This window comes from Dipteris shenzhenensis, chromosome 20, assembly GCF_047967505.1.
Source record: "Dipteris shenzhenensis isolate YYH24624 ecotype China chromosome 20, Dip_SZ_1.0, whole genome shotgun sequence".
In the NCBI taxonomy this organism is placed as follows: domain Eukaryota; kingdom Viridiplantae; phylum Streptophyta; class Polypodiopsida; order Gleicheniales; family Dipteridaceae; genus Dipteris; species Dipteris shenzhenensis.
The window spans coordinates 40,910,368-40,925,752 of record NC_141615.1 but is presented as its reverse complement, the minus strand read 5'-3'; the positions used below and the strand labels follow the sequence as shown (position 1 = coordinate 40,925,752).

The 15,385-nt window shown below is 44.5% G+C and overlaps 1 protein-coding gene across 1 annotated transcript in view; it reads right to left on the bottom strand.

Annotated features, from left to right (window-relative positions):
- Window positions 1–1,944: 1,944 nt before the first annotated feature.
- Window positions 1,945–15,385, bottom strand: part of LOC147889670 (zinc finger CCCH domain-containing protein ZFN-like) — a 39,766-nt gene continuing 26,325 nt past the window's right edge. Inside the window, exons 6-7 of the mRNA XM_087391539.1 lie at window positions 14,915–15,265; window positions 1,945–2,960 (exon numbers count right to left, since the gene is read on the bottom strand). Coding sequence (XP_087247665.1) covers window positions 2,571–2,960; window positions 14,915–15,265 — 741 coding nt within the window. The 3' untranslated portion in view covers window positions 1,945–2,570. The remainder of the gene's footprint in view (window positions 2,961–14,914; window positions 15,266–15,385) is intronic.

Below are 15,385 nucleotides of genomic sequence, written 5' to 3'. Positions count from 1 at the left end.
CGTGAGACAATCGCCCTTTACAAGCAGCTATCCAGCAAATTATCAATAATGGAGAAGGTTCACTGACTTTTACACAGTGCCCTCCTTCTCTTCTTGTTGCCACCTTCCTTTATGACTCGACTTTGGAGCTTTTTGCAAGGTGCTTCAGGCTATTGGCCATCAGCTATCGTCTCCATGTTCTACAACAAGTAGCTTTTGCTTGTGATGCCTACGTTAGACTCTCCCATAAAATTTAGTTGCAGAATGGACGTCCTAGCTGCTCGTTTGCTAAGCTGCTCATTCACACTCAACTCGTCCTCAGCTTTCTACTTCTCGATCTCGTCACGCTTATTTTCTCTATAGTTGGTCTACCCCGTAAGAAAATGTGTTCCTAATAATAGATGTTCGTCACTCGCTCCTACTACCAATCTCCAAACTATGGAAACAAAGCTTTGTGGCATAATGTATCCACAAGCGAAGGTCCATGGCCAAAGGTGCTGAGTGGGGGCTTCATGCATAGCTAAGTTGGTGCACTTTGTGAGTTGCAAAGTTGATTAAGCACACAAGATCCCATTGAACTCGTTTAAGGGGGCACGTGATCTACACCGTCCCTTCATTGCTGCAGCTAAAGTGTGCCTATAATGAAGCTCTCGATGGCTATGTTTACTCAAGATCACCTTGATAGCTATCTAGCCTACATGTCCATACTAGTGACAAAATGTCACTACAGTTTACACTGTTAGTCACTTGTGACAACCCTAAATCCTTTTGCATCCTTCTTACCCAATTATTGGCATATTGTATTTTAGGCCATATTATCAGTTAGTAACGTCCATAATGTCTTCCGGGCCATAATAGCCATAATTTGTTCTTTTCAGGCATGCAAACTGGACAACCTTGAAGAATATTTTGCACATTCATATATCTGTTTTGGATGGTTTCAAAAGTTTTCTTGTGATTAGGGTGGTTGATTACCGACTGTACTGAATAACTAATGCAAGAATGTTGTTTTATGGGTGTAAGAGGTGTGAGCTTTTTCTAGGATGAATCTTTAACAAGCTCACAGACTTTGCTGAGCTTGAAAAAGCTCGCTACAAAAAGCTCACCAAAGAATATCCCTTGTCCAATAAGACATTGGAAAACACAAATTGATGAGTTGAGGATGGAGCATAGAGGATTTGAGCGTTCTTGCATTCTAAATCTTTTCTGACCGCTTTTAATTAATCCTGGAAATGCTACTTCATAAATACGGAAGTATCTCGTGTTTGAACATGTTTCTGAAGTCTAATTGAATGCTATTAAGAATCTCAATTGTCTGAGGTTTGTTTGGTAGTAGTCTCCTACATTAGCTATCACAAACAATTGAATTAAAATATACTGGAGCAATGATTTTCAGTCTAGGAATATCAAACTTTAACAAGAAGGATGTATTAACTGTACATAGAAGAGGAAATTGGCACGTTTCAAAATTTCTAGAACCAACGAGAAAATGTTAAAATCTTATTGTTTTTATTCAATTCTACCTAGAAAGGATATAAAATCCACCCATGCTTGGCCTTCCACGATAGCAGAATGTAGGGAAATAGCAGTACCAATTGTAAAGCGTTTTGTTCCAGCTCTTCTTTACATTATACTCTATCCTTCTACAGCATTTTCATCTTCATCTTTCTACTTTCCAGCTTCCTTGCACTCTTGCAACCTTCACACTATTGTGCTCCCATCCTCATGGCTGTTTTGGGGTTCATTCATAACTCACAAAAGTGTTTCATTAAGCTCGGCCCGAAATATATGTAGAAATATCATACTAAATCAATATCCTACCTTAATATTAAGCATGACACGTGAATAATTTACAGATTGATCTTCTTTTTAAGGTGAAATTAAACCAGATCCTTAGAGATAAGATCAAAATTTTAAGTATGTAGAAACTTAAATACTCCAATGTCAGCAACAGGGATGGGATAATTAATGCTGCACTACAATACTTATTTTTCTATTGAATCTCCAAGTGACAAAATATCCGCTAATGAGAGAACTCCGGATATGCATGCAAGAGTGGGAACATAAACCAAGTCCTAAAAGCCATGCTATGCAGACTTGCTGACAATATGGGCTGATCCTACACAGTTCAATTTCATGATGCATTGCATTCATGACTGCTTGTCTTCATTTTTAGTGCTTGTCACAAAGAATACTTAACAGAAAGGGAAATAGTTATAAACCATTACAGGGCTCCTCAACAGAGCAAATAAATGAAAGCAACAGGAGAAACTCTTCTCCATGAAACTTGAGGCAACCAAGGGCCTTCAAACATGAACAAGATTATAAATATTGGACCAAACAAATGATGAATAGGGAAGGCCAAATGATTTGCACCAAATCTTGAAGGAGCTGTCTTGGAGAAAAACGTCCCAACTGCGCATTGTCATCTCTGGCCAGCTCAACCGAACACCCCTCCCTCCTGAAGAATCTCTGTTTCATGTTGGCTTATTGCACAGCACTCCATGCCATATATGACTCTCTGTCCCCATTGATATGCCCTTTATAGCCAAGTAGCACATAAATTGGGCAGTATAGCAACTCCCAGGTTCTTACATTGAAGAATCCGTACCGATTTGGCTTGCGCTACTCCTCGGCTCAACTGAGTCTGGACTAGATAATCGGTTCACACTGGTAACTGTTAATCGTTTACTGTTTGAAGCTTGTTCATCCGTACAATCGTTTATATCAGAATTCTCATATGCTTTTTGCTCATCTGGTACACTTGCTGGTTCCTTCATGATGCTTTTAGGTCCCTGGACAGATCCAGAAAATGTTGGGAAAAGAGTTGCAACAGAGAATCCTGCTGGGGATATTGGCATATCTGCAAGTGATGATGCTGAGGGACTGTAGATTAAGCTACTCATTGGATGATCAAATTTGCATGTGGGTCCAAATTTGCATATGCCATGGCGGGTGTAAAATGCACACTGTGGAGCTCCCTGCAGTCAACCAAGTACTTGTGTTAGAATCCTGCATAAGTAAATTCTTCAGACTTGGAATTTACCCAAATGGCTGAGAGTAGTTACTGTCCTTGAAACTGCTGTGTCCATTTACTTATGCCCAAGCCATACTGGACAGACTATTCTGTTCCAATGAAATGTGTATGTCACTTTTTAGTTGTCAGATGTATGTTACTGAAGAAGTGTTATATTCTTCAAGCTTTGCACCAACAAGGGTAGCGACATTGCAAGCTCAAAGACAGCGGAAGCCTTCTTTTCAGTCCAATACCTCACTCCCAGGACATCGGAAGTCTATGACTGAGCAACTACAAGGATTCATGTCTTGGAGTTTGAAGTCTGTCTCTAGCCTCTTGATACGCTAGTACTGCTAGTGATGAACCAAGGACTCTAGCTAACTATATATGTGGTCTCAGGATATGGATCAACTTTGTATGAGTGCCTTCTGCTTGGATATCATATCCTCCATGCTGAAAATGAAGACGACTCAATGTACAGCCATCTATGGATAGCACCACAAGCTTCCTTGCAAGGCAATGGAGGTGACAAAACACTAGGGTTGATAACAGGGCCAGGATTGACTGGATGGATTTTTTGGGGATAAACTCATTCAATGTCCCCAACATTATATTGCTGTCAGAGCTTGTTACTGTGGCTAATCAACACACGGCATGAACTAGAGAATCAACACAGTTCTGATTTATGGAAGACTTCAATAGCTCAACAAGAAACGTATCACTTTTCAAGAAACATACCATATGTAAACTAAGAACCAGCTCTCATGAGAGCTAGAAACAGGCACATGGGGATCAAGAGAGAAAATGTTTGTCAAATATGCCAACACATCAGGGAACAATACAAGATACAGGGTCTCTCACCTGTCTAAACAATGTCGTTGAGGTCAAAATGGTAGGACTCTAAAATCTTGGAACATTGTCCTGGTGTCTTAAGCAAGGCATACATCTGGAAAGAGTGAAACACATGAAAAGAATACGTAGTTGACAGCATTTTGCAAAGCTGCGACTTGTAAGCTTGACCCTGTAGACTGGAGTTGACACTAAAACATCATCTCTCTATTGTGTTCTGTCCTCTAGATCCTGTCGAGTCTGGAGTTGACACAGACATAATTTTTCTTGATACATGTTCTGTTCCATAGATCCTGCCGAGCCTCAAGTTGAAACTAATAACCTCTCCCTCCTGCCCCCCCCCCCCCCACCCCTCTCTCTCTCTCTCTCTCCCAGCCCCCCAAACAGGTCACAGAAGTCTGTTGCAGGCCCAGAACAGCAATAGGGATCTTTTATAGGTTCAGATCTAGCTGTAAACTCACAGACTAATGGCAGTTACCGATCTGTTTCGAAATGGCAATTGCATACAAGTCTGTGACTACCAGCTACAAACCAGTCTGTGGGGTGGCAGTTACAAGAGCCTTCAAGGCTACAAAAGGAGGACTTTCCCCTCTCTCAGGACCATCTCCAGTCCCAATAGCAGTCAGTGCAGCACCAGCAGCAGCACCAGCCAGAGTAGCCTCAGCAGGATCTGCAGCAGCCCCAGCAGTCAGTACAGCAGCATCAGCAGGACAAGGAGCTAGACTAGGACAAAGAATTCCACAGACATGTAACTTTCTATTACTTCAAGATCAAATATGGATGGACCTGAACAAAAAGTTTTCTAGTACATGGACCAGTGGGAGTATGACCCCCAATATCAGTATACAATATGCTCAACCCACTCTTATCCTCAGGGTAAGCGTGTAAGCATGATTCAAGAAGAAAAGGAAGTCGAGGTGGCTTCCATTCCAAATCTGATTCCAGTGAGGACAAGCCCACTATACCTACTCTTGAAGGAGAAGGAAGAGGAAGGAAACTCTGAGAGAAGAAGGGACCCAGGAGGAAGGAAAGGGCTAAGAGGTGGAGAAACATGAAAGAGGAGTTGGGTTGTAGAGAGGAATCGAAGGAGAATAAGGGGAGAAACAAGGATGGAAGGGAGGTAGGGAGATTTTGTGAGACAGATTGGACAGCAGGAGGAGGCGATGACATGGGAAACACAGCTAGACAAGACACAGGAATGTCACAGACTTCTACACGTTCGAGTCGGCACTGCGTCACAGTGGACTGGAGGAGGATCAGCTAGTGGATATGAGGTCAAAGCGCATTAGCGGGAAGGGAAGACGAGGAGCATTGGAGCCAGAGCCACAGAGACCCTGCATGGTCCAAAGACAGACCAGAGCACGCATGATACAGGTCCAGTGTTACGCTCTAGCCGAGGTAGCATGACCTCGGAAGAATCAGTCGACATTTCCCTTATAGGGTCTATTTTTGTAATATATGTGTTTGCGCTTTATGTAAATGATCGGGAGGGATTAATGTCAAGGTCCTAGGTGAGGGCTGATAGCACCAGACTAGATAGATCTGAGACCAAGGGCCTAGTGCAAAGATTGTGCCTAGGGGCAAGGAATTAAATGCATCCCAAGAGAGGGGTGAAATGTTGCATTAGGAAGGCCCTATATGGATGACATGTGGCATCTAGATCTATCTAGGGATTTGGGGTCTGTCAAGGCTAGTGAGAGAAGATAAGGATTGGGATTTTTACGTGATTTTGTGTACAGCTCTATCTCTCTCTCTTTGAAGTCTTGGCAGAATTGGCTGGGTGGAAAAGAAAGGTGCTACTCCCGTGATCTGTGAAGAGAGAATAGCAGAGGTTGGTGACAATTGGTATCAGAGCCCAAGGTTGTGTAGGGGAAGGCTTGGGTTCTGTAGGCTCCTTGGTTTGATCGTCCTCATGGTCATTGGCTTCTTTTTCGTCCAACGAATTTGGACAGCTGAGTCGGACTTGAGAGATGCACGAAGCAACGCGTTTCAATTGCAAAAGTATTACGACGACGCACTGAACGAAGCAGCTGATTGGCGGAACAAGTACGATGCGGATATAAAGAAGTGTGCTGAGCTACGAACGAGCCTACGCAAGCAAGTATTGAATGACAGGAAGGTCCTTCGACGTGGGCAGTCTGTGATTGACTGCGGATCAACGGAAGGTCTGGCACGGAAATGTGACGTGCGTGGAACGGGACACGCAGGTGACTCGACGAAACGATGGATGAAGAGCGCAGGAGGGTTCCGTTATTTATGACCTCCATGCGATGGACTACGACAACGTGATGACGATGTGTCTGAGCGTAGCCCTCCCGCACTTGGCATAGCTTGATCGGACCTGACGGAGGTTCGTTGACGAAGGTCTTCGACTGCTGGTTGTGTTCGGTGGTCGTTGGTAGAAGGCATCGTTAATTGTTGAGGTGACCTTGCGGGAGGCTAATCGGTGCATAGGGAAACCCGTGGAGAGCTGTTGGTAACAGCAGTCGACTGCTTCTCTGGCGCGTATACAGTCAGAGTACGGATGATTTGTGATAGCAGGCCGTACGTGCAGGCTGCATGCAGCAGGATTCGAATTCCAGGGAGCCTTTTATCTATTTTCCCTTTTGGTTTTCGTTATTCCTGTTTTGTCAGAAGCAGTTAGACTTTTATGGTTAGCGATTGGTATAGCAAGAACAAATTATGCTTGAACAGATTATGCCTGTGTGTTTCAGTCGGAGTCAGATTGCAGGAATTTCCCTAGTATAGGGAAAAGCGCCATCTGTGAGATATGCCTGTATTAAATGCTTGATCAGTGTGAATGTGGGATTGTAGGAATTCCCTAGTATAGGGAATTGTGTTCAGAGTGTCAGTACCCTGAATTGTGTCAGCTTGTGATTACAGTGTTCTAGGGGTGTTTTTTTTTTTTTTTTTTTTTTAAAAGCCCCAAAACAAAACACCTACTGAACTAAATGGAAGCAGAAGAAGGAGCTTCCAGGAGGGACCCTCGTGAATCAGGAGTCCGGCCGACCCAGCAGGGATCGCGCCCAGTAGCTCACACTTTATCTGGCAGGATTGCATTGCTGGAAGATGCCTTGCAACAGTTGTTAGCGCAGCAATTACAAGCCAACGCAGGGCAATCTGAACTTAGGAGAGTGCTACAGAGTATGTCTGCCAGACCTTCTCGAGAGGAGAAGGGAAAGGCTCCAATGGAACTGGAGTCTAGTGTCCATATGGTCGAGCCTAGGAAGGCTAAAGTGCCAAATATTGCCAATTACAGACCGGAAAAGTATTCTGGTCGGATGAATGACCGTAGCTCCGATGTCATTGAGACCTGGTTACACAAATGGGACGAGGCGTTCGCCATTTGTGAGATCAGAAATGACATCAAAAAGATCCGCCAGGCCACCCATATGTTTAGTGAGGCTGCGGATCGGTGGTGGATTAAACAGCAAAAAGATGGCATAGCATCCACTACCTGGGAGGGGTTTAAAAGAGAGTTCAGGAAACACTTCTTACCTCCTGACGAGGCATCCCGAGCTTGGGATCAATATAGGAACCTTCGTCAGAGAAATTTATCAGTGGCAGAATACACTGATAAGTTTCGAGAGAGTGTAATGAAGGTTGACGAACCCCTGCCTCAATCAATCCAAGTGAAAGATTTCATATTTGGATTGAATGATCGAATAAAAATGGAAGTTCGGGCTAAGTACGCGAACACGCTAGATGATGCAATAGCTATAGCCCTGAACTACGAGGATGCCAAGGGCAGCAAGCCAAGTGGGTTTGCACAGGTCGGAACCCAGTATGGGTATCCGAAGAAATCTGGGTTTAAGAAGAAGTGGACTAGTAGAGGGAGTGGTTCGCAGCCGAGTGGTCAAGCCAAGCAGGCGAGACCGGCTGAAACTCCTAAACCAAGTACCACCATTGGAGTGAAGAGAAAAGTAACTCCAATGGCAGCCCGGGCTTGGTCTAAGTCTCCCTTGAACCCGGAACAAAGGGAAAAAGCGAGGAGAGAAGGCTTATGCTTTGGTTGCCTTCAACCTCATCAGTGGAGAGATTGTCCACGTAATAAAGATCGTCGGATGGCTGAGATGGTGATCTCAGAGTGCGACGTGGAGATGCAGGGAAGTCCCAGAGCGGAAGAGATGCAGATTCAGCTAGCGGGATCTTCTCAGAGGTTAGTACCTTGTTTGTTCTGTGTGTCTGTTACTAAGTTAGTGACGAGTGCACCTGATAACATCCTATCTAAGCCCGCAGCAACGGGGTATACAGCCTTCAATGATACGGAGTTAATCAAAATGAAAGGGCAAGTGGCCAGTCATGATGTCATTGTGTTGTTTGACTCAGCGTCAACTCACAATGTGATTAACTCCAAGCTCGTGAAGAGGCTGAAATTAAAGACAAGTCCATCTGACTATGCGTATACAGTCAGGATGGCTGATGGAAGTTCTACTGAAGTATGGGACCAAAGGGTTACCCAGTTGGAGCTTCGGATTCAGGACTATACTGAGAAGCTTGATTTTGAAATAACCAAGCTTGCTCATGCGGATATAGCCCTGGGAATGGCGTGGCATTCTAGGAAGAATCCAGCCATTGATTGAAAAAAGCACGTATATCAATTCAAGATGAATGATGTGCTTTATGTCTTGCGAGGTGAAAGAGATATACCTCAGGGACCGTTGGTTTCCGTGATGGAAATCAGAAAGGCTCAAGTAGAGTCTTTATACCTTTGCACAGCATCGGTAGAGTCGGTAGATGAGTCTTCGGCTAGCACTGATGTTACGCAAAGTGATGAGATGGCCAAGCTGGCTAATCTTATAACAGAGGAGTTCTCTGAATGTTTTAGGGATGAACTACCTTATGGGTTACCTCCAGAGCGGAAAGTTCAGCATAAGATTGAACTGATCCCGGGGGCAGAACCTGTAAATAGACCTCCCTATAGAATGAGTTTTACTGAAGAAGCGGAGGTGCGTAGGCAACTGGAAGAATACCTCAAGTTGGGGCAGATTCAACCAAGTTTCTCACCTTTTGCTTCACCAGTGATATTAAAGAGGAAAAAGGATGATACGTTTCGCCTCTGTATAGATTACAGAGCATTGAATAATATCACTGTTAAGCACAGGTATCCGATGGCTCGGATTGATGATTTGCTAGATGCATTACATGGAGCCGTGATTTTCAGCAAGATAGATCTTAAGTGCGGCTATCATCAGATCCGGATTAGAGCCGAGGATGTGCATAAAACCGCTTTTAGAAGCAGGTTTGGTCATTATGAGTTTTTGGTAATGCCCTTCGGACTTACCAATGCTCCAGCGACCTTCGTCATGCTTATGAATGATTTACTACGTCCGTATATCGGAAAGTTCGTAGTACATTTCATTGACGATATCTTGATATTCAGTAAAAGTGTTACTGAGCATTGTGAACACTTAAGGATAGTGTTCAGTACTTTGAGGAAAGCCAGTCTTTACGTGAATAAAAAGAAAACTATACTGTGTATGGTTAGGCTTGAGTACTTAGGGTTCATAATTACTCCACAGGGGGTAGAAATGGATCCGAAGAAAGTGGCTGCGATACTAACTTGGCCAATCCCTCAGAGTCTGACCGCGTTGCGATCATTCTTGGGATTTGTCCAGTTTTATAGAAGGCATATCAAAGGATATTCCGAAATAGTATCGCCATTGACTGATCTGACCTCAGATAAAGTACCTTTTATTTGGGGACAGAATCAACAGGAAAGTTTTAACACCATAAAACAAGCTGTGGTCTCAGGACCGGTGTTAAAGATAGTTGATCCCCAGAAACCGTTGTTCCTAGAAACCGATGCAAGTGGCATTGCGGTAGGAGCAGTCCTCCTTCAAGAGGGAAGGCCAGTAGCCTTCGAAAGCAAGAAGCTTTCTCCCTCTCAAAGGAATTAGCCAACTCATGAATTGGAGTTGTATGCTGTTATCCATGCTTTGAAAACATGGAGGCATCATCTGTATGGTTCAGAGTTTTATGTGGATGTGGATCATGATACTCCGAAACATTTCTGTAAACAGCCTGACTTGAGGGGCCGCCAAGCTAGGTGGGCAGAGCTCATGCAGGAGTTTAATTTAACGATTCGGTACCGAAGAGGAAAAGACAATAAGGTAGCTGATGCGTTGTCTCGCATTATGCACAACCTGAGTTTCACGGTATTAGAGTATGCTCTAATGACCGAGATCAGAGAAACTCAAAAGGTGGACGAGTTTGTCCAGAGCTTATGGCCTAAGGCTCATGTGTTAAAACCCGAGGAAAATGAAAAGGATGACCTGGCATCCAGAAAAGGCCAAACTTATGCAAGATATGCCATAAGGGATGGTATGCTAGTTAGAAATGGCAAGGTTGTAGTACCTGGTCAGAATGATCTCAGGCAGAGAGTCATTTGACAATGCCATGATAGCCCGTGTGCGGGACACCCAGGTGTCGAGAAGACATATGATCTCGTGAAGCGAGATTTCTTTTGGCCAAAGATGAAAAAGCATATTCATGAATATGTGACACGGTGTTTCTCGTGTCAGGTAAGTAAGGCCGAGCGGGTGAAGCCACCCGGACTTTTACAGCCCTTGGAAATACCACTAAGTAAGTGGGAGAGCATTTCCGTGGATTTTATTGTAGGACTACCTGCAACGCAAGGAGGGTATAACTCTATCCTTGTGGTGGTTGATCGTCTAACCAAGATGGCTCACTTCATTCCGACTAGAGAGTCTATTAGTGCCCCGCAAGTAGCGGAGTTGTTTATTAGACATATATTTCGTCTGCATGGATTGCCTAGATCCATAGTGTCAGACAGAGATGTCAGGTTTACTGGTCACTTTTGGACAGCGGTATTTGAGACACTAAGGACTGAGTTGGGAATGAGTAGTGGGGATCATCCTGAGACGGATGGTCAGACGGAGAGAGTCAACCAGACTTTAGAGGATATGCTGAGAGCATATGTGTCATTGAGGCAACATACATGGGACAAGTGGTTGCCATTGTTGGAGTTTGCCTACAATGATCGAAAACATTCGTCTACTGGGTTCAGTCCGTTTGAACTGAACTATGGTTATAGGCCAGCCAATCCAACTATAGTTGGAGTACCTCAAAAAGTGCCTAGTGCCGCGAACTTTGTAGTTCAGATGCGGGAGATGCTAGCACTTGCGAGAGCTAATATCCGTTAGGCTATGGATAGAGCCAAGGTGTATGCGGATGAAAATCGGTCTATAAGAGTATTTGAAGAAGGAGAAAAAGTTTTTCTCAGACTTCCTTCGCACTCGAAGTCGTTGACTTCAGGAGAGTGTGCTAAGTTATCACCTCGATACTGTGGGCCGTGTTTAATTCTAAAGAGAATAGGCAGTGTAGCCTATAAATTAGAATTGCCACAAGGGTGTAAGGAGATAGAGGATATTGCAAGGCGCAAACCAACAAAAATCCTGGACCGAGAAACAATGCAAATACGAAATCGGAAGATACCCACGGTGTTGGTTGCATGGCATGGTCAGCCTCTATCCGAAGCTACCTGGGAATCCGTATATCAGTTGCGGAGAGTGTTCCCAGACTTTATCATCGAGGACGCTGATGTCTGAAGAGGGAAGGAATGTTACGCTCTAGCCGAGGTAGCATGACCTCGGAAGAATCAGTCGACATTTCCCTTATAGGATCTATTTTTGTAATATATGTGTTTGCGCTTTATGTAAATGATCGGGAGGGATTAATGTCAAGGTCCTAGGTGAGGGCTGATAGCACCAGACTAGATAGATCTGAGACCAAGGGCCTAGTGCAAAGATTGTGCCTAGGGGCAAGGAATTAAATGCATCCCAAGAGAGGGGTGAAATGTTGCATTAGGAAGGCCCTATATGGATGACATGTGGCATCTAGATCTATCTAGGGATTTGGGGTCTGTCAAGGCTAGTGAGAGAAGATAAGGATTGGGATTTTTACGTGATTTTGTGTACAGCTCTATCTCTCTCTCTTTGAAGTCTTGGCAGAATTGGCTGGGTGGAAAAGAAAGGTGCTACTCCCGTGATCTGTGAAGAGAGAATAGCAGAGGTTGGTGACATCCAGTCTATCCTGGCTCTACTCAGAGGGGACGGCCAGAGCTGAGGTACCACTCTTGAGATAGCCCATTGGATACAAAGATCATGTAGGCCATGCCCACCACCACAGCAAAGACGACCCAACAGAGGCGCATACAAGATGTCCTCATATCCCATCGGAGGACTGCCAAGGAATGAGGATCATAATTAATCATGTCTCCTGTTTTCTTCTCAGGAATTTTCAGTTTTTAGTTGGGTTTTTGAGTTTCTCAGAATAGCACTCAGCAAGGGCCTTAGCAAGCTCTTGCATCAGCCCATGGTGGCTTTGTATGAGATACTATTTTCAGTGTACTTTGTCTCATAGGCCGGTGAGGCCTCCAGAAGACCTCTCTCTCTCTCTCTCTCTCTCTCTCTCTCTTTCTCTCTCTCTCTCTGTGGCTGGGTTCCAGAGATAGCACTCTACTCTAGACCACATCTTCTCTATGAGCCATCATCGAGGAGGTGAGATCAAGATCCTAGAAAGTCTATCCTTACTTTGTAGACTGTCACAAGGCTTCTGACACAAGTCCACGATCTCATATGATTGGGAGACTTCAGGAGATGCAGATCCTAGGAGTAATGATTTGGTGGGCAATGAGTCTATATGAGTAATCTAGAGTGAGCACATCCGATTGGAATGAGAGCATGATCGGAGTGAAGCATGGATGCCCCTCTTTGGGCTCTACATTGATGAAATCAAGGCCTTCATTGATCGCCTTGGAGGTGAGGGGTCACTGCTTGCCGACCTAACGATACAGATATTGTTATACGCAATGATATCGTCCTCATATCCTCCTCAGCAGCAGGCCTACAGAGACATCTACATGCCCTAGAGGTGTGTTGTGTAGGGAGAAAGACTTGACAGTCAACCTTGGTAAGACCAAGGTAAGACTAAGGTTATGATTTTGAACAACTCACAGGCTGTTTTGCGTTGACAGATCTTGCAGTTCTATACTTGCCTAGGGCTAGTTTTCCCAGGACCAGGATTGACGATGATTCATGCAACCAGGGGGCGGCTTAGAAGAGGATAGGGAGCTCTAGATCAACTAAAGACACATTGCTATCAGGCACAGTTCCAGAATACCTCAACAAAGGGATGGTTGTCTGATACCTTGGTGCAGCTGATGACCATGTACACAGCACCCTTCTGGGAGAGTGATCTCTCGGCAATTGAGTGGAGGACATTTGAGAGGCTACAAGTGATCATGGGGTCCCGGATGATTCAGAGCAAGCTCTTAATCCCTGTTCATATTTATATGGGTGGATCTACTCTAGCTTCATACATCACGGACAGGAACCAGGAGTTCTTCACCAAGCTCCAATTCTATCACTATCACTTCTTGAAAGTATTTGAAAAATGGAATGATTATTAGACCAAAGTACCTACATGCATTGAGGATTGCCATTGGATAGCTGCGGGTCTCCTCCCACCAACTTAGGATTGAGACAAGGAGAGCCATAGGCACACCCAGAGGGCAACAGATCTTCAGGATGTCGAGAGAGACTAGCACTTTCTATGTACATGCCAATCCATTATGAGATTCACGGATGATAACACTGCCTTTTCCAAGAGAACACAAGGGTTCAGACTACTTTTTCGGCTGAACCATTTTCATGATCAGGTCTCCACCAGTCTCTACTTTATCTAAATGCAATGACATAGAGAGACTCTGTTAAGATAGATCAGACAGCAAGAGGTGATAGTGAAACGAAAGAGAGAGCTCGACCAAACACACCAGCATGTCATAGACTTGTACACGCTGAAGACGGCACAGGTCACAGTGGAGTGAAGGAGGAGCTACTAGCTGAGTGAGGGCAGAGTGGAATAGCAGGAAGAGGAGGGTAGTAGAGCCAGATCCACAGAGACCAGCATATTGCACAGATAGACCAGAGCACGCAAGATGGAGGCTCTACTCAGAGGGGACTATTAAGGTAGCACTCTTGATAAGGCCCACCATGTACAAAGATCAAAAGAGGTCACACCCCCACCATAGCGAGAGAGGACTTGATAGAAGCAATATGAGATATCGTCATATCCCATTGGAGGAACCGGATCGTAGATGACTACATCTCCTCTTTTCTCTCAGCATTATTGAGTTTTGAGTTTTGGATTTTGAGTTTCTTAGTATAGAACTCAGCAAGGGCCCTAGTGAGCCCTTGCATCCGTCCATGGGGGCTTATATGAGATACTATTTTTAGTGTACTGGTCTCATAGGCCCGTCAGGCCTCCAGAAGATGTTAATCTCTCTCTCTCTCTCTCTCTCTCTCTCTCTCTCTCTCTCTCTCTCCCTTCTTGCTGCAGCTTCTGCTGCCCCTCCAGCACCCCTGTACCCGGTTGCTTCTCCCCCCCACTCCATGCAGCTTGCCACTTTCACAGCTGTTGATCATCCCCTCGCTAGTACTCATGCCCTTGCTTTCTTGATATTTCTGCCCTCCTTACCCATAACTGTCCCCCTGGTGCACGTGCACCCAATTTTCACTGGTAACTCTCACATCCTCACTTGCAACTGCTTGTCCTCCTTACAAATGCGCATTGCCACGGTCCTTCCCTTATACTCTCAATTTCCTTTTCAGCATTTGCATTGACAGTTTAGAAGAATGGAGTGACTATTTCCATGTGATTCGGGTGCCACCATTGTTGACTCTGCTATAACATTTTCCTTGTATTCTGAACATGTGATTCTATGTGGACCTCTTGACAATGCAGCATGCATCTGTTCCTCAACCTCTGTAGAAGATCGATCATGTCATGCAGATAGTTTTATTTGAGCTTTAGTATAGTTTCTCGTAATATAAGCATCCCCTCTCCGAAAGCAAAGCAGGCATTTCTTTTTATTCTTCTTCTATGTTTCTCAGGTCCCTTCTTTCTCCATGTTACTGTGTTTTCCTTTCACTTTTTATGATAATATTTTTAACTTCATGCAATTCGAAGGGTAGAGAAATTAGGTAAGTTTTGATGCACCAACACAGCTGATTGATATCAGGTCTGGTATAAGTAATTGGGACTTACTGGTCGCAAAGGGAGGCCCATAGGACTCAAAATAGAACTTTGCAGTGAGGAAATCCTTTCCCTTGGATGATGGTACCGACAGGACGTTCTGAATTTGCAGTCCCCCGTTTTCATGAAATACTGGCATTCTGGCATCCCAGGCCTTTCCGGAAAATCAGGGTCTTTAGACAAACTCGTTGACTGCATTTGCATAAATGGCAATCCTGAAGGAGCAGATCCTGGCATGTAAGGGTTATACGACACATGAACTCCACCAGAAAGTGCATCTGTCGGAGATGCAGCCCCATACACAAAACTTGCTCCAAGTGCCATTTGTTGACCATCCCAAGATGCCAAGGGTCCCATTCCAGCCTGTTCCACATACATTTGACATCCCGTTAGGCAAAAAGGAAGGGGAAAATCCAGACATAATGAGAAGTGCCCAAAAATCTAGGCCAAAGACATCAATTCAAAGTTCCATATATGCTCTTA